At 41.7% G+C, this 18,951-nt stretch overlaps 2 protein-coding genes across 3 annotated transcripts in view; both read left to right on the top strand.

Moving 5' to 3' along the window:
- Nucleotides 1–1,141, top strand: part of nup93 (nucleoporin 93) — a 47,213-nt gene extending 46,072 nt beyond the window's left edge. For both annotated transcript variants that reach the window (XM_074678461.1, XM_074678462.1), the window contains one exon: nt 108–1,141. In XM_074678461.1, coding sequence (XP_074534562.1) covers nt 108–218 — 111 coding nt within the window. In that variant the 3' untranslated portion in view covers nt 219–1,141. The remainder of the gene's footprint in view (nt 1–107) is intronic.
- Nucleotides 1,142–2,503: 1,362 nt separating this feature from the next.
- Nucleotides 2,504–18,951, top strand: parp12a (poly (ADP-ribose) polymerase family, member 12a). Its single transcript, XM_074677920.1, has 12 exons — nt 2,504–3,178; nt 6,150–6,537; nt 8,836–8,971; nt 9,086–9,350; nt 9,442–9,579; nt 9,877–10,057; nt 12,006–12,180; nt 12,382–12,617; nt 12,737–12,809; nt 13,112–13,239; nt 16,934–17,085; nt 17,250–18,951. The coding sequence occupies exons 2-12, from the start codon at nt 6,218–6,220 to the stop codon at nt 17,504–17,506; spliced, it is 2,061 nt and encodes a 686-aa protein (XP_074534021.1). The 5' UTR covers nt 2,504–3,178; nt 6,150–6,217; the 3' UTR covers nt 17,507–18,951.

Here is an 18,951-nt window from a genome sequence, read left to right as displayed (position 1 = left end):
TTTATTTAAGGGGTGTGTTTGTGTGTGTGTGTTGTAGCTGTCCTCTTCACACAGCATCTGTATGTGTGTGTGTCAAACGTCTTCATGCTTTCTTCTTCTCTGAACAGCAACTCCGCAGCCAGGCCAGAGCCCTCATCACCTTCGCCGGGATGATTCCCTACAACATGGCCGGAGACACCAACGCCAGACTGGTGCAGATGGAATTACTGATGAACTGAGACCCCACACACACGCACACACACACACACACACACACACACACACACACACACACACACACACACACACACACATAAACACACTTTTTGTTGTGTATAGCAAACTTCTTCCATCATTGTGTGAACAGAAACATCCTCTCATCATCTCCTTTAGTTTCCCTCCCTCAGTTTGTTTTGTCATTTTTCATTTTGATGTTTCATATTTGTATCTTATTGATTTGGAATAAAAAAAACAAGTTTACATTTCAGTTGTCTTTTTATTTTAAGCCATTAAATATTTCATTTATTCTTTTTTCCCCTTGATTTGTTGTTCAACCCCATTTTTCACTGTAAGAGCTGCATGTGGAGAGTAGTCGGTTAAATCAAAGATTGTAATCTCAAGACTTTAATCAGGAAAGTTGTGCTTTATATATTTTATTCAGATATTAAGGCTTGGTTGGTTGCTTTATTATCTATTTTTTGTTCATTTCAGGGAAAACAAATGTCATGATCCATTTATTCGCTTTTTTGTTTTTATGACACAGATTGAAATCTGATATCGATAACTTACAATTTTCACACTGGAGAAACCTACAACCAATTGGCTGATTATTTTGCTTTTCTCAAAAAGTTTGGGTGTCTTTTTCCTGGAAAGATATATTTTTCTGAACTTGTCAGCTGACTGTGACTCGTTAAGTCTAATGAGACATTTTTTAAGTAAAAGAAGAAACGAACTCTGGCTTAGATTCCAGTTTTTGCAGTGCACAAAACAGTTTTAGTTCTAAGGTCCTTCATGACACTTTTTACAGCAGAAAATTCCCCAAGTGGTTAATTCAACTCCATAGAAAGGAGGATTTTTTTTTCTGCTAAGAAAAGAGACTGACACTTCCAGGACAAATCAAACAAACAGGTACAGTCTGTCCACAGGCCACAAACCTTAACTCTGCATTGAGACAGCTTTCAGAGAAGAAGCAGACTTTTATTCTGTTTTTAAATCATGAATTGAAGAATCTTTGGATTTGGATGTCTGATTTTATTTTCCTTTAGATGTGTGTGTGTGTGTTTTCTCTGTTCAGCTTCTTAAAGTGATGGCTTCATTCCATCTCATCAACTTCCTGAGAGGAGATTTAGCTCTTTACAGATTTCTCGTGCTGTAAGAATTAAGTGCCCTCAGACTGAGCCGCTGACATCAGTTTTCACCTGAGGCTTTGTCTGATCATTTGTTTGATGCTTTAACATCAGAAGAACAAACACAAGCTGACTCACTGGTAGGATTTTAGGACAGCTCCAGCTGACTGTGCGACAGAGAAGTCGAGCTCAGGTTTTTAGTTTTAGACCTCCATCCTCCTCCTCCTTCTCCTCCTGCAGGTCTCATCTACAGCTCCTGATCCTGGGGCCTGCAGAGAGCAGCCTGGTTTTGTCCCCGGGCTGTAGATCAGTATCTGTGACATGCTCAGTCCACCAGCAGATGGTTTGTTGGCTTGGGCTCGGCTGTAAGACTGGAGGGATATTTCTGTCTGAGGGCAACAAAGGGAGCTAACATGTTTTTTCACCGATAGAAACAGATTCTTTTTGATAAAGAGGGTGGTGAAAATCAGTCTGTTTTTATGGATGAAGCTTCAGTTTTGGCTTTGAGCCGAGCAGGACTCACTGCTCCTTTTTCAGGGTGGTGTGAATCTGACCACTTGGTGTTTGAATGTCATTTTTACTCACAACAAGCTGCTTCACTTGAATTTTTTCCGGCTGAATTTTGATTTTGACCTTTGAATCATTTCACAACATTGCTTTATGCAGGAAATGTCCCTGCATCCATTCACAGCATCACAGACACTACGCAGAAGCCCCTTCAAGAGGAGAGAAAGCACTGAATGTACTACTCGCCTTAAGCTCCTGCACATTTTGGGAAACAATCCTCAGCCATCCTCCTCTCTGTTAAATTTGTGGCCCTCTCTCTCTGTCCTTCAGTCTGGCCTCAGAGAACACAGATGGTCGCTCATTCTGTCTTGGCTGCTCCACATTTCTGCTCAGAGACGTTGAGTTCATCTGCGGACACAGACAGGGCTGAGCCAAGAGTGAAGCCCTGCTGCAGAGACTTGGTCGTTAGACTGAACGTGTAACACCACATGGGGAACATCCTGCACAGGCTGCTTTTTCTGTCAGCGTGTGCTTGATGTGTCCAGCAGAAGAAGAAGAGGAGCTGCCCCTCTCTCAGGTGTGTGTGCTGCAGCTGGTGTTGTGAATCAGGCCGATGACAGACACCTCCTATAAGCCGGCTATTTCACAACACCAGGGTGGCACCGCATCACTGACAACGAGACACACAGCTCCAGGCGCCTCTGGAGACCAAGACAATACAGAGAGCTTAAATGTGCTTTTGATTTGCATGAATGGATCAAGAAGGAAAGTGATGTTTGGTTCTGTCATGTTAAAGCTAACTGACCCCCCTCTGTTTGTCCACTCTGCCACACCATCGGTTTACGTCATGGACCAATTAATTTATGTTATCTCAGTTATCAGTAACACACTCTCACAGGAACAAATCACAACAGTCTGCATTCACATTTTATAAACTTGTTTTTAATAAACTATTAACACAATATTTCCCTTAACATTTTTTCAGTTTTAACACTTCTATTGTAATAGTTGTTTGATATGAACAAAGAGCATACGAGCTTCAGAAAAATGCAGTCAGTTAAAACTGAAATGAAAAAGCTAAGATATGTTTAGTTTTACTCCCAAGCTTCTTCCTTCTCCTTAGGGAAGACTATTAGGGCCACTAAAAAAACGTCCATTTTTTTGTTTACAATTTCTTTTTTTGCATTTTTTATTTCTGAAAAAATTGTAACAACAAAAATGTGCATGTTTTTTTTTCAGTTGCCCTAATCCTCTTTCATTCCTCCCCCTCCTTTAAAGCCAAAGACTGTCACTTCCTCCACGCTGTAAAGAGAGATTGTGGTGATTGTTTGCGGGGATCCTCTCAGGTCAGCATTTTGTCATGTTTTTTACTTGCAGGCATGAAAATCTTCAAGGTTTGTGTTCCTTTAACTGAGGCCTTGGGGAACTCTTAAGATACAGATACAGAGAAGAAATGTCTTATCCATAATAAATAAACCTTTGACTTTAGTATTTTTAAAATAAGTGTTAAAAAGACTGAAACATATGTAGTGCTGAAGCTGTCACTAGTCAAGCCTTTGGAGATGATGGTGTTACAGGTGTGTGGTCTGGGCAGGTGTGTCAGGTTAATACAGACCTGCTCCACAGTACTGTGACAGGCCCAAACTACCTGAATCACTGGGCCTCTGCATGAGCATCATCACCAGATGCAGTGTTCAGGCTGTGATTAATGCCCCAAAATTCATGACGTGTTTTTAAGAAACTGTTGTTTGTGGTTCACCCAACACTGTTATGCCATCATAGAAACAACAACAAAACATTAAATTACACAACAGGCCAATAAATTCCACAGGAAAAGGTTTGTTTCTTGAATTAATAAAATGAACAGTAGTCTCCGTCTCTCAGCTGACCAGCTCATCAAAGTCCACTCCCTCTCTGAGCTGGATGTGGTGTCTTTTTGGCACCTGATACAAAGAAGCTTTGCTTCAGGGGATCTCCCTGCTCCAAGATCCTTAAAACTACTCATGATCTGAATTAGTTTGATCTGTTCTGACCTGAGCAGGCTCTGGGTGTCTATAGCAGCTGACAGAAGACTGCATATTTTCCATCTTGTGACTCCACCAGGAGGAGATACCATTGGAACTTGTTGGATCTCACACTCCATGGGTGCGTCTCAAAGTAATAAAGTGAAGCCTCTTCTCTCCTCTCTCCTCTCTCCTCTCTCCTCTCTCCTCTCTCCTCTCTCCTCCGTGGCACCGGAAGTACTTTCTGAGTCGCCATTTTGAAAGCTGTCCCAAAGCGATAATTGTGCTTGGAGGAGGGAGGAGACTGGGTGCGTCTCAATGCGTTAACTTCGTGCTTCCTCCGTCCTATCTCTTCCACGACATTGGAAGTACTTTCCCAGTCGCCATTTTGAAGACTGTCCCAAAGCGATAATTGTGCTCAGAGGAGAGAGGATGGAGGAGACTGATCGGAGGAGCTATGATTGAGGAGACATGAGAGCCGGCTTTGCAGAAGTCTTTTCACTGAACGACACGCCCCCATATGAAATATCACTCTCTGATTGGACGCTGCAGTGGCTCAGACTTTACGTGAAACTTCACAAACACAAAAGAGTTTAATGAGAGAAAAGACGAGCTGAGGACAGGCACAGAGGATTGTTCAGAAACTGATCATAAATCTGGTAATAAAGTGTTCGCTGTGAGTTTAAAGCACAAAACACTGAACACAACCATCATCAAATCAATGTAACAGAGGATTAATACAGAAAACTGACTGATCAATAATATCTTCCTGAAACACAATAAGGTGGGTTATATTAATAAGCTTCACAGAGTTCACGATCAGATGGGCTCTAGTAAAAGGCTAAATAATTCATAAATTATCTCACAATTACGCATTTTACTGGAAAAGTGATCCATATGAGCTTCTGAACAGCACACAGAATAAACAGAGAGCAGGTTTTCTTCATGGTAACATTTTTTTTTAAAACGGGTTAAAGGAACAGACAAACCTCTGTTACTGTTTCTGTTTGATCAGAGTTATTACAGCGCACGTGCCCAGACGCACAAACAGCTGTTAGAGCTGACTGACAGATGATCCAGAGGTGTTCAGCTGATGCTGTCATCACTGAAACACGTCGCTTCATGTGACGCTCCGAAGGAGAGGATGTCCCATTGTTCTAAAAACGAATCTCCTCCATCCTCTCTCCTCTCTTCATTTCCTCGAGTCTCTCCCATGCATCTCTGGTGGGAGGGACTAGGACGCAAGTGAACGACGCAAGTGGAGGAAGGAAGGAAGGAAGGATGGAACTTTGGAGCTTTGAGACACACCCCTAGTCTTGAGTTAAATAATCTCCTGTCCTTTTGGAAGACAAGAGCTAATCCAGGTCTAAATAAAGATTTAAATTAAACCAAACCAGTGGCAGGTTTAATTTCAGAGCAAAGACTAAAAGCTGCATGGTGGAAAAAGATTATCTTGGCTACATCTATGATGACCTGAGCAGCAACTCCACACTGTAAAAATGTCACTGTAAAATAATGCTAAAATACTGGCAACCCTGCTGCTGGTATTTTTCTGTTATTTTACAGATATTTTTGTTGTGTTGGCATTCTGTAACTGTGAATGAGGAGAGGACACAGTGGATATGAGACTCTGCTGTACAGTGAAATGTTACACTGTAGAGGGGCACAGTCTGCCTGTGCTGCACATGACATGGACCATGTTCCCTGACGATTTTTAAAGTGTGTTGGCCAATTTTAAAATGGAGAAAAACAAACTGTTTTTTTCCCTAGTTAAAATGCGGCTACAGGGGAAGCTTGTCTCAACAAATCCTCAACGAACCGCACTTCTGCATAGGCTACAGTTTTCTAAACCATTTGTGTATTGTCTACGTAAAATATGCATGTTCAGAAGTACCTGGATCACTCACAAACGTGGCTACACTATTACAAATATATTTTTTGATGAACTGTTCTTTCTAATTAATTAATCAATCAATTTATTTTGAACAAAATTGACCCTATTTAAAAAAGCAAGGTATGTACAGTCTTTAAATACTTTTCTTGTGGTTTCTGAAGGAAAAAGTGCAACTCTTTTACATTAAAATGTTTGAGGGACACAGTTATGCAATGTTTTTTTTTTTTTTTTGTAACATTTTTAGGTTTATTCCACTTTAAAGCAATTTGTTGTAGTTGTTAAGTCATTAATAAACGCACGCACAGTCAGCCTCGCTCACACACACACACACACACACACACACACACACACACACACACACACACACACACACACACACACACAGAGTTTAACTTTCAGTTTCATTTCTCGATAACTCAGACAGAAACTGGTCCAGCCCAGCGGAGCTAACAGCTGTTTACAGGTCCGCGGTCTGAGCTGACGCTAACATGGTCTCGGTGGTCTCTGAGTTCATCACACAGACCCTGTGCGACCACCAGGGCTCTCTGACCTACCAGAGCCTGGAGGAGAGGGTCAAGCAGAGGTACACCGTGTCAGAGGACGTCCTGAGTAAAGTCCTCTTCGACGACAGGAGAGTAGCCATCAAGGAAGGAAACCAGAAGGTAACAGCTGCTCAGATACTCAGCCCTGATAGTCTCATCGTGGCTAAAACTGGTCTGCGGCTGTGCCAGAAGAAACCCGGAGAGTGCCCGCAGTGTGACGGGCTACACCTGTGCAGGTACCTGGTTTCCGGAGGCTGCACGTTCGGGTAGGTTTCTGTCGAGGCCTTTTCTTTCCCTTCACTGTCCGGGCGGTAACATCAGTGTTCATGCTCGGTGACTTCAGAGAAACGAGTTTGATCATAAGTGTTTGACCGCAGTGCCAAACACGAAGAGATGAAAACAAAACCTGGCTACAACACGACGAGAGTCACGATAAAACGTGTTTTTCCAAATTATTAATCCGGGTAGAGAGTACAGATTACCAAATCTGGATTTGAAGTGATTTCGCTTTCTTAACATCAAACTGAGCTGCAGGTATAGACCGTTTGGGGTCACTTAAAGGGGAACTAAAACAAACACATCTCTTTTTATGTAGCAGCTCAAACTACTATCTTTAAATCCTTATCTTATTACCACTTCGTCACCTCTCTGTTTGTTGATCAAGTGGGATGATAGAGAGTGTGTGTTGCAGCAGCTCTGTCTCACACTAAACCTAAGTTATGTCATTGTTTGATTGGAGACATGATGTCCATAGTAACCTCAGTCTTATCTAAGAGCTTGTTTTCTTTAAGAGGTGTGTGTTTCAGCCTTTTTGTTTCTATAAACAAGACAACAGCTGAGCTTAACACCTGAAACACATGCTAATCAACAAAAAGCATCAAGTAGGTATGCCAAGTATGACATTGATGTGACAGTTGATCTGAAATGGGGATAACCTGTAGTCTAAAAATATGAAGCTTCAGTGGAAGTGCTAGAAGAGAAGCTCATAAGCGTACACTTAGAGCTGTTTGCAGAAACACAACGATCCATATATACACTTAGACAAAAGAGTTGATTATTGCTTTTAACTTTTTATTTTCAGAAGTATTACATTTAATAGTTTTGCCAAAGTAGGGCATGGATGTGTTGACTGACAGGTATGCTCTATGTAGCTGACTGCAAAGGGATGAAAGACCCACCTCTTTAGCTTATTCTAACTCCAACAAAGCATTACCAGTATGGCTGTCGTCAATGATGAGCTTCAAAACTTTGTATCAGAAACAAATTGGTGACATCACAGACACTAAGTCCATCCATCCATCCATTTTCTGTACCGCTTATCCTTTTAGGGTCGCGGGTGGCTGGAGCCTATCCCAGCAATCATTTGGGCGAGAGGCAGGGTACACCCTGGACTGGTCGCTAGTCAATCACAGGGCTGACACATAGACAGACAACCATGCACGCACACACTCACACCAAGGGACAATTTGGTGTGACCAGTTCTGGTGGGCATGTTTTTGGACTGTGGGAGGAAACCGGAGTACCCGGAGAGAACCCACGCATGCACGGGGAGAACATGCAAACTCCACACAGAAAGGCCCACCAGCCGAGGTGGGGATTTGAACCAGTGACCTTCTTGCTGTGAGGCTGCAGCGCTAACCGTTGCGCCACCGTGCAGCCCCAACACCAAGTCCATATGTTATAAAGTAAGCCTATGGGTGTGAATAACAACAGTGACATCAAGTGGTGAACTACTCAACTACCACTACAAAACACCTGAATTTAAGGCCATGAGAAGTGATATTAAAATAATCTGAGTTTTATAGCTTTGCCTGTTCATAATACATGATTCATAATGTAATCTGTTATTTAAAAATTATGTCCCTTACTAACCATGGTCTGTTTGAAGACCAACCCATTTGCAGCACAAAAATCAAATGTGTCTCAGATGACACCAGGCTGGTAAAATTTTAGCAGTGGGTAGCAATATTCATATTTTTTCTAAAAGAAAATGATTGCTTGGATTAATTATGTAGTAATGTTGGACACTGGAGCTGGACTGTGAAAAAGAAAAAGGAGGTCAGATCAGAAAAAGCTAAACAGAAGGATGATAAAGCTCAGGCTAAAACACAGGAGCTAAACTGTTTGTGCTAATGTTCATTCCAACCCCCAGTCAGCAGATATTCTGCAGTGGTCTGTTCAAAGATACAACTACTCAAAAACACATTATCTTCCTTGTTACTTTGCGTCCTGGGAAAAGTTGTTTCGAACTGAGAAAAGTAGAGTTAATAAGAAGATGTGCTCTCCGAAACAAACATGCCCTGGCAAGAGTCATGTCCTCATGACATATGTGATGGTACTCATTAAGTCAAAAACACTACAGAATCTGGAAGTCTTCACAGAGCCTGAAATAAAAAGGCACTTTTGTCTATTGCAGATGTTATGTAATGATCTCTGCTTGTGTTATGATCATACACCACGTTTTTGATTGATGTGAAGCCATCAGCTTCTCCTCACACAAACTTAATGACGTTTAGTGTTTAGTTTCTTCTTGATCACAAAGCTAAAGCCATTTCTTTTTTTAGACACAAGTGTAACAAGAATCATAATTTGGCCCTCCAACACAACGCGGCGCTCCTGAAGACCAATGGTTGTCAGAATTTGACGGAGAAGCAGCTTTTCCAGCTGTTACTGCAGAACGATCCCTTTCTGCTTCCAGAGGTGAGTCAAACATGCAACCATAGGAAACAGAAGTGGCTGAACTGTGGAGAAATGTCATTGAACTGCCTTTTTTTTAATGTGGCGACTGTGACCCATCCCTTCTGACACCCTCAGATCTGCCCACATTACAACAAGGGCAACGGGCTGCACGGCTCCTGCAGGTTTGCCAACAGCTGCACCAAGCTCCACATCTGTCAGCACTTTTTCCAGGGTGACTGTAAGTTTGGCTCTTCCTGTAAGAGAGTCCATAATATCGGCCAGTGTGACATGAAGATTTTTCGTGGCCTCAGTCCAGAGAACATAACAAACCTCAATGAGATCTACAGAAATAAAGGTATCATCACAGCTCAGCGGGAGAAACCAGCTGCTGTTGTTGCAGGTAGAGTTTTTAACACATTCTGAGCTACTTATAAAGTAAAAACATCTGATAATCAACCTTTCACAGCAGATTTATCATGTGTCTTCTGCAGTGTTGCCAAAGGTGAGAATCCTTCCTCAGGAGCCCTCCAAAAACAGCTCTGGATCCTCTCCTGCCTCTAACCCCATGAGTGAAGCTGACAAGAATGAAATCTGCCTTTACTTCATCCGCAAAGACTGCAGATACAAAGGTAGCATGCTGAGGGGAGATTTTTTTCAGTGGTGGCTCACCTTGTGAAGCTCTTTCTTAAAAAAACAAGTTAAAGTCATTTTCATAAAACAACACAAAACAGTGAAATCATATCAAAAATGATGGGTTAGATGTGAGGAGAATGTTTGATATTTTGCAAGAAGACTTTCTGAGTATTTAACAAGCCTGCAAAAGTCCACATTCAATGAACGGTGCAAACAGATTGAATCTCTAACTTAATCATACGTGTGTGGTGTGGTGAGATAGTGTCTTTATTTGTACCTCCATCTTCTTCCAGAGAGGTGTGTTCGTGTCCACTGGCACCTGCCGTACCGGTGGCAGGTGCTGGACGGTGACGGTGTGACCTGGAAGGACCTGCCTGACATGGAGAACATTGAAAAGGCGTACTGCGACCCAGGACGGGACACAAGCTGCTTGGATCAGCCATTAGGCATTTTGAGATTTCTGTCACTTCAGAGGTGTGCCACAGAACAAACACTAGACTAAACACTAGGCTGACATTTTTTAGGGAATCCCACGGGTCACGGGATTCCCGTGGGATTCCCGTGGGATTCCCGCGGGATGGGAGTCAATTTTACTATCAATCACGGGATTGGGATGGTACGGGATTAGAAGTTAATGGGAGCAGACGGGAGCGGGAACCAATGAGGAAGATAAAATATAATATGTGACATGTGCCGGCATTTTGTAGTTTATTTCCAATGAGCCTACACTGTAAGGCGTGCAAAAAGAACTACACCTCACAGAAGCCAACAGTGCTCCTGGCAGCTGTCTTCCACCGAAATTCAATAAAGAACAGCAATCGAGGGAGTAAACACTGCCGTAGAATACGATGTGCTACAAACTGACTGACAGAAAATAATGTCTACAGCCACTGCATCAATAGATTCTCCATTTTTGTGCTTTTTGCTTCCTTCCGAGATCAGGGCTCCACTTAAGAAGTGGCCCGCTCGCTGGGCTCAAAGCGCAACTGAAAGGCTCTGGGTCAGCTGACTGCACGCTCCACTGGCTCACTGGAGCCAGTTAAATAATGCCTTTAAAAATTACAAACAATCACACCATTTTCATACTGTATCAAACTGTTGTTTTGTCAGAGATCAGTGTGAGATAACGCCGTTATTGACCGATTCAGCATCAGTTTCACGTCTGTCCGTCTGCACACGTGTAAGGCACAGATGCACACAGCTCCGCTGCTCTCTCCCCCTGTTCCAACAGTGCACTTAAAGCGTCAGATCAAACCATTGCTCTCTCTGGTCAGATAATCTTGGTGAAATCCTGTCATTATTTTCAAATCTTGCAGTTGGTGCATGCTAAAGATGTAAGAGAAGATGATCTGCAAGGATTTTCCATTTGGGATACAACCCGGTTTCATAACCTCTGAAGATTTTTAAATTCCTGTAGTGTGAGCCCGGCTTAACGCAAAGTAAGAAGTAAGGACCTATCTATTAAACTGACAGTACTGGACAGATCTCTCGTTGCAGTTTTTTTAAACAGTTAAAACATAAAGGTATTGTCAGTGCTTAGCAGTAAGAATTGCCCAATAAAAAGTAAAAAGTAAGATCATAGGTTTATTACACTAAGGTAGGCATTTTTGTTTGGATTGAGGCAATAAATGGTGCCTAATTTTACCACAGATGAACTGTACCTGTTGCCATATCTTTAGAAATAAAGCTGCATAACACAAAGTAATCTCAAAAAGAATGGGGAGAAAATCAAACCAAATTCAATTCATTGCCTAAAAACTGAAAGAAGGGGGGAATGGGAGCGGTACAGGAGTGGGAGTCATTTTACCAGCATTGGGACGGGACAGGATTTTTTCTGTGGGAGCGGGATGGGACAGAAGTGAAAATCACACACACACACACACACACACACACACACACACACACACACACACACACACACACACACACACACACACACACACACACACACACACACACACACACACACACACACACACTTCACAGAGATGTGCTCACTGTCAGGGGTGATTTTGGGATCAGGTTTTACCGCCCAACATGAACAAAGAGAGACTTATCAATGGGGTAGGAAGAGCAGGAACTCCTTGGTCTGTGACTCCAGCTGTCTGTCAGTCATACAGCTAGTCGGACTGAAAACACAGCCAGTGTGAGTTGACAAATTCGGTCAACATGGGACGGAGCAGAGTTGGACTGCAGAGGTATCTGGTGTATTTGAGGCATAACACTCTTTAATTATCCTAAAACCTTCTATTCACAACACAGATACAAAGTAACTTGTTAAACACCACTGAATATTTTTAGAAAATGAAAGATGGAACTGAAAATCAGAATCTGAAATATTTCATTTTTCCTGTAGAGAAATTCCAGTTAAACACAGTTCCCCTTGTCCACCACATGGGTCTCTCACTCTGCTTTCTTTCAGCCTCACCTCGCCGAAGGAGCAGTCAGTTGACTTCATGACAATGACGTGGGGTGGGTCTCCTGTTCGTCGCCTCTCCACCGTCTCCTCAGTCACGAGGCCTCCTCACTTCATTCTCACTACAGAGTGGCTGTGGTACTGGAAGGATGAAAACCAGGAATGGAAGGAGTATGGACAGGTCCGTCAAACTTGAGCAAATAACACTGACGTGTTTATTTGTTTTGATCATTGTTTTTCCACAGTTTTTAATGTCATATCTAGATTAATTGAGAAATTAAGATATTAACGATAAAAATGGGACCATTCTGTCCAGGTAAGATGCGTTACTCTTAATTTGTTTTGCATTTTAAATTTGTTTCTGCTCCTCTTTTGTCTTTAGGGTGTCGCCGGCTCATCAGCCACCGTCACCTCTAAAGATCTGGAGACTGTTTACCTGGCAGACAGTAGTACAGAGATTCCTTTTGATGCAGGTCATCACAAGTATACCCTCCACTTCAAAGGTGCACCAGGAAACCATGAGATGTATCAGGAGAATGAAAGATACAAAACCAAAAGAGAAGTCAGGAGGAGGCCTCGCTTTGTCTCCACTCAGCAGGTGGAGCTGAAACTGAAGAGGTATCATAGTTTTCAGCAACAGATCAAGATATTTGTTGAATGTGAGGTTTTTCTGAGTCCAGAGCTACCTCACTCACACCATTCCTGTGTTTGTCATTCTGTGGTGTATCGTCACATAGCTCTGGCACCTCCATGGCTGAAAACTTCCCATCCCACTGGGACAAGAAAGCATTACCAGACTTAGGGTATAAGGTACCATCAAGATCTTCTCATTATGGATCTGTCTTTATATGTGTCTGCAAAATGCTGTCAATGAAGATGGATGTTCAGGGGACAAATGTACACATGTTAAAATGTATGCAGTGGTTCAGGATGTTTTCAAGCTTTTCAGGGTTTTTGGTAGCCCAGTCAAATGATAAGGCATTCAGAGGCTGAGATGTCTCTTTTATTAATCCACTTGTTGTCAGTCGACTGATCCAGCATGTTAACATTGAACATTAAGTCTCTGGACTTCTTGCTGACCTGCTCCTCTGTACTGTATTTATATCTTTCAGCTTGTACCTCTGTCCAAATCTGAAGAGTATAAAATGATTGCAGTGATGTTTCAGCGCACCATGACCCAGAATAAGATCCACAAAATCCAGAGGATCCAGAACCCTTCTCTGTGGAGCATCTTTTATTGGTGAGTCAACTGTTAAAATGTCTACAAAAATAAAAAATCTTCTCAACCACAATGAGTACACTGTAGAAGAACTGCTCATTTATACCTCACCTGAGTCTGTAGCTTCTCTCCCTCAACGCTGGTCAAAAATTACATTTTAATGAAAGGTCCCACATTATGCAAGTTTTCAACAAGTTCAAATAGGTCTCAGAGGTCACAGGGCAGTCAATTTTAATTTTTTTGTCTCTAAATCCAGTTATTTCCTGGACTTCAGCCACTCTATAAATTCCCTCTCCTGAGCGCTCCTGAGAACAAGCTGTTTCTGTGGGTGTAGCTCTAAACGATAATGAGCTGCCCTGTCCACACCTCCTTCACAACTTCTTTGGACGAGGGTGTGGCTTTCGCTCCGGTAACATGCTGCTGTGTTTACACAGAGTGCTTAGATACGGCTCATAGAAACGCCGTGGTTCAGTCATACCAGTTTGATCCAGAGTCTGACCCAGAAGGAGAGGCGCCTGAAGAAATCTAAACTCTACAGCTGCAGCAGGACGTCTCTGAGTGGTTAGTAACTACTGCAATTACCATCAGGTAAACAAAATAAACGTTAGCAGCTTGGTGCTAACCAGAGTTATACGACCATACCAAGCAGAAAGAACTGTGTGCATGAGTGATATACCATGAGTGATATATATCAAGCAAACTAAACTGCAGCAGTAACACACATTAGTGGTGACTGTGGTCTTAGCGTCCATAATAACACCTGAGAGTGTGTTCGCTACCTTGTAGCACAACATTAGCTCCGCCTGGGGCTACCACAACAAGTAGTCACAGCCATCAAAAAAAAAGATAACATTGTGTTTATAAAGCTAGCTTCACATAAAAAATATGTCCATATATCTTCTCTTTAATGTCTCCTGATATTATTTACTCATGTGTGTTAACGTAGTGTAAGGAAACTAAGTTACAAACAATAACTTACGTTAGCTCCCATGCTAAAACCACATTCATCAGGCTATCGCGCTAGGTAGAGCAGTTGGACAGTTGGTACAGATCCATGCTTCAGCTTCAGGTTCTTGGTGAATCCTGCTTTGTACTGGCCCTCGTTGAGAAAGCAGTCCAAAGTGAAATGGTGAGCACACACATACATTTTAGGAGTTGGTGTGGGTGCATCTCCATCAAAAATGAAATTAATCCACTGCTTCAAAACCTCAGATGATGGAGTTAAAAAAAAGACTTCTGTGCTCTTTTGTGCAGCCAACAACAGAGCAACCGCCGTGCTTTGCTCGTACCTTCACCATGTTTATTTTGCCGAAGCAGCCGAGCAGCCAAGGTGGAAAAACGCGCTGCACAGAAGGGGCAGTACAAGGGGCAGGCCTGGAGGAGTTACTTTTTTAGGATCATGACGTCATGCAGGGCAGATCTCAACTCCGCGTGTTTGAGCACACATGTCATGAAAGCAAACTTTGTCTGGAGAAAGAAGAGAAGAGAAGGAGACAATAGAATTTTTTTTATTTCGGAGGTGTTTGTAGACAGGCTGGGGATGCATATTACTGTTACAAAACCAGTCTAAAGTGAATTTTGCATAATATGGGACCTTTAAAAAAACAAAAAACAAAAAAACAAAAAAAACCTTTCATGATTTGTTTTAAAAGCTCTAAATAAGTCAAGCATTTTTTTTTCATTCCATTATTGTGAGTATTTCGACCAAGAGGTGAAACATCAGTTTAAAAAAATACAGAGGACCAGGATCTCATCCCTGAGGAACACCATATGCGCTGACTTTTTTTTCTTAAGAAATTCCCTGCTTTTTATTCAGTTAATATATTTATGTGTATGTGAAAACCAGAAAGAAAAAAATTATGTCTCTTTGAATTGACCTGAGCTTAAGAAGGCAGAGTTAGGCCAGAAATGCCAAATTACTTCTTAAGCTGAATAACTCATCCTCTTCTATTCATTGGGTTAATGCTGCACATCTCAAAGAGTACAAGCAAAACATTTAATTATGGATAAATAGTTGTCAAACCTCATCTGCTGGTCATGTTACTTCTCTCACCCTATAAAAATGATGGCCTGTCAGTTTTGACGAAAATGAGTTTTTGGCTTAAATCATCTCTTGATAATGCTGGCCATCTCTGGTAAAATCCCTCAAAGCTCTAGCTAAAAGGATCATGCTCTTTAAGCCCTATAGGACAATGGCCTATGTCAAGAGAGGGACTGAGGCCATTTTATTTCTAGCCTGAGTCAAAAGTTTGGATTATTTAGTATAAAATGTGTGACTTGGGCAATTTAACAAGTTTTCATGATGGCAGCTGCTTCTAGAGGAAACAGAATTTTTAAGAATTTTTAGAGCAGAAAAAGCTGTAAACATGATTCTTGAATCAATTTCTATTGGTGAGTGATTAGGTTCACTATCATAAAGGCCAGGGTATAATGTTTTAATTTACTCTAAATTTCACAAGTTATAGTTTCACCACAAATTTAGCTACTTCTAGCTAGCTATTCGTAGCTAGCCCACTTATTTCTGTAACCAAACATAAATGAGAACAAGGCAATAACACCCCTCAAAGTTTTCTACAGTTCTACAGTTTCATTTATCAGACGCTTTTGTCCAAATTGACGTACAACACAAGCAAGAATTTCATAGACAGAAGGGAAAACCTTGTTGGTGCGATACAGTGCTACAAGTTATTTGGCTGTAAGTGCTGCCACTAAGTGCAATAAGATTTTTTTTTCATTTTTCATTTTTTTAATGTAGAATAATGTAGCCAACTAACCACAATAAGTTGCTGCAACAATCTACTTCAACCTTCCACAACATTCAGTAATTAAAGCTGAAAATTCACTAAAAGCTGGTCTGAGACCTTTGACTCATTCTACCCCTGAGGACAAAGAGGAGAAGGGTCAGATTTAGAGCCTGAAGTGTTCCCTGAACAGATGAGTCTTCAGACATCTCTTAAAGTAGTGTGTATCATATGGAGTTAGGTAACTCATTCCACCATTTGGGCACAACCCAGGAGAAGAGTCTGGCTAGAGATTTAGAGCCGCGTTGGGCTGGGAGCACCAGGCGTCTTTCATAAGCAGAGCGTAGTGGGCCAGAAGGAGTGTAGACCTGGATGAGGGACCCCAGGTAGGCAGGAGCCATTCTTGTCACTGTTTAGTGAGCCAGAAGAAGAGCTTTGAATTTTATTGGAGCTGCCACTGGAAACCAGTGAAGAGAGACTAACAGCGGGGCGATGTGTGCTGTGCATTTTTAAATTAAAGAAATATTTTTGCTTTTTGGTAGGAGATGTATGTGTATGCCTACTCAGCGTATGATTGGCCTGACATTTGTTCAGTTTAGGATGGAGTTATTTACGTTTTGAGTTTGCTTCATGGAATTAAAGGACAGGTAATGGTCACGTTTCACAAAGTTGTCAAAACTGGATGTTAGAAATGGGTTAAGTTCAATCAGTCAATGGTCATCCACTGTGAAGGTCTTTTTGATCAAAAGGATTAATAAATATCATGTGCTCTGTATTTGGTAAAGTTTTTGTGTTTTCCCCAAAACTTGAAAAAGTGACTTAGGCCATTATTTTATTAGGGTGACATTTGTCAGCCCCAGCAGACGGCTTTTGGATGAAGGTAGAGGTTAGCTAATAAAGACCAAAGAATTTTAAGTGAAACATAACTGTGGTGCATGCTGACACATTAATGTATGGTTAACCTGTGTGTTCAGGCAAAGAGAGCAGATGAAAAAGAGGAACGGAGGGAGAGCCGTGGACCAGCAGTACTTGTTCCACGGGACTGATGAGTCTCTGGTTGAGGCGATTTGTGATCAAAACTTTGACTGGAGGATGTGCGGTATCCATGGGACGGCTTACGGCAAAGGTACGGTAACACCCTGCAGCAGCCCTAAGACAACATTATACTAATATAATCAATATTAAATGTACTAACATTGTCTTTGGTTCTGGAGCTGTGAAGTCTTTAAGTCTGAGTTTAATCAGACTCTCAGATCTTACACCACCTCTTTTTGTCTCCTTTGTTTTTAGGAAGCTACTTTGCCAAAGATGCGTCCTATTCAGACAGATACGCCAAGGGCAACAGTCACCGGATGAAGACCATGTTTGTTGCCTTGGTCCTGGTGGGGGATTACACCAAGGGGAGCAGCAGCTATGTCCGACCTCCACTTAAAAGGGATGGCAAAACCCTCTACGATAGCTGTGTTAACAGTGAGAGTGACCCCGGCATCTTCGTCGTCTTTGAAAAACAACAGATTTATCCCGAGTATCTCATCACTTACTCATAAACCACATTCCTGTTTCCTTTAGCTCAGCTGTCTTCTAAAGGCTACTCTTATGTCAATAGTTTGTGGAGAGAAAAGTGATGAAATCTAAGTGAAAAATACAACCAGAACATCTTCTCTTTCATTTTACATGAGGAAAACAGAAGCCTGTTAAACAAAAAACTGAAGGTAAAGTTGATGTTCTGTGAGCAAGTTTGAAGTCTTGGCCCAACACTAGGCCCTCACACTCAGCATGCTCACTGGACGAACCACAGTGGTTCAGTTGTTTTTGTGACTATGAAGCCTTAGTTGAGCTTTAGCGGTTTAAGTGAAAAGCAGAGTTTGCACCAAGACAAAAAAAGCTGATTAAAAATGGCTAACCCTTATCCCGATCACTCCATCACACAGACTGGGAGTGTGCTTTATCAGGATACGTCAAACAGAAGACAGCTGAGCAAGCAACACACTGCAGGACAGCTGGTCAATACGCAAAAGTAGGGTTGGTCAGTTTAACTGTGATTTGAAATAAATCTCTCATTGAATTACTGTCACAGGGCTCTGAGTATTAATGCTGGATCACCAGTCACCGAGCTGGAGGCAGAGGGATTTTGTCTTGGCAACAGCGGAGATGGAAATTTCTGATAGGCTTACACACTGGTGTCTTTCATTCAACCCTTTTGTTCTAACACCACATAGAAACCTGATTACAAATGTATATTTTTAAGGAAAGAATTTTATGTACATTTTGTCAAACTGTGAATTTACAAATCAGAAATTTCTTAAAACTCACGCCCAAACTGAGGGATGAGAGGGCCCTGAACTTTCATTCTGTGGTCAAACTTGCTTGAAAGCTGCTGCTTCATATTATTTCAGCGTCTTTGTTACAGCAAAATTTGAATGACAAAGATCTGTTATGTTGACCCCTTGGTTCTGCCTTTCCTTCTCTCTGAATGTTTTTCTTCTGAAACGGTGAAAATATTCACACAGATGACTTCATTTTCACTCCCCTTGGCTTGTTGCATTTGCACTTGTTATTTTTTGTGATGCTGGACCTCATAATGCTACATGCAGTGGAGCCCTGTCAATTCCTAATTGGGAGCAATAACCTACTGGAAGTAGTATCCTGGGACTTATTCTCAAACTATCTTCTAAAGTTTGTAAAGTAGCATTTTTACTTAGAATGAGGTCATGAAAAAAAAAATAGTTACTGATTAATTACCTGGTTTAATCATTTTAAATCTTTGCCTTAGTCCGTCTAAAACGTCCTTCCTCTCATGTTAGTGATGCTCATGTCTTTCTTAGTTTTCTCAATTGGTCTGCTGGATACTACCTATAAGGGTGAGGATTATCACATAGAATAATTAAATAGGTTATTAGTTCATACATGTTTGATGTCATTTGAGTGGGGGAGCATTAAATATTGCGAGCCTGTCAATAAAATCTGATTGTGGGATGCCAGTGGTGGTAAA

The sequence above is a fragment of the Halichoeres trimaculatus genome, unplaced genomic scaffold (assembly GCF_033239565.1).
Source record: "Halichoeres trimaculatus isolate MK-OKI-2021-1 unplaced genomic scaffold, fHalTri1.1 fHalTri1_scaffold_10, whole genome shotgun sequence".
Classification (NCBI taxonomy): domain Eukaryota; kingdom Metazoa; phylum Chordata; class Actinopteri; order Labriformes; family Labridae; genus Halichoeres; species Halichoeres trimaculatus.
This window is presented reverse-complemented; position numbering and strand designations above follow the sequence as displayed.

What these genes read in the sequence shown, in the direction of transcription:
- parp12a (XM_074677920.1), top strand. Translation starts at nt 6,218, where the DNA reads ATGGTCTCGGTGGTCTCTGAGTTCATCACACAGACCCTGTGCGACCAC. An exon ending in GTGGAGCTGAAACTGAAGAG is followed by an intron (nt 12,618 to 12,736) that starts GTATCATAGTTT and finishes ATCGTCACATAG; the next exon opens with CTCTGGCACCTCCATGGCTG. An exon ending in TGGGACGGCTTACGGCAAAG is followed by an intron (nt 17,086 to 17,249) that starts GTACGGTAACAC and finishes CTTTGTTTTTAG; the next exon opens with GAAGCTACTTTGCCAAAGAT.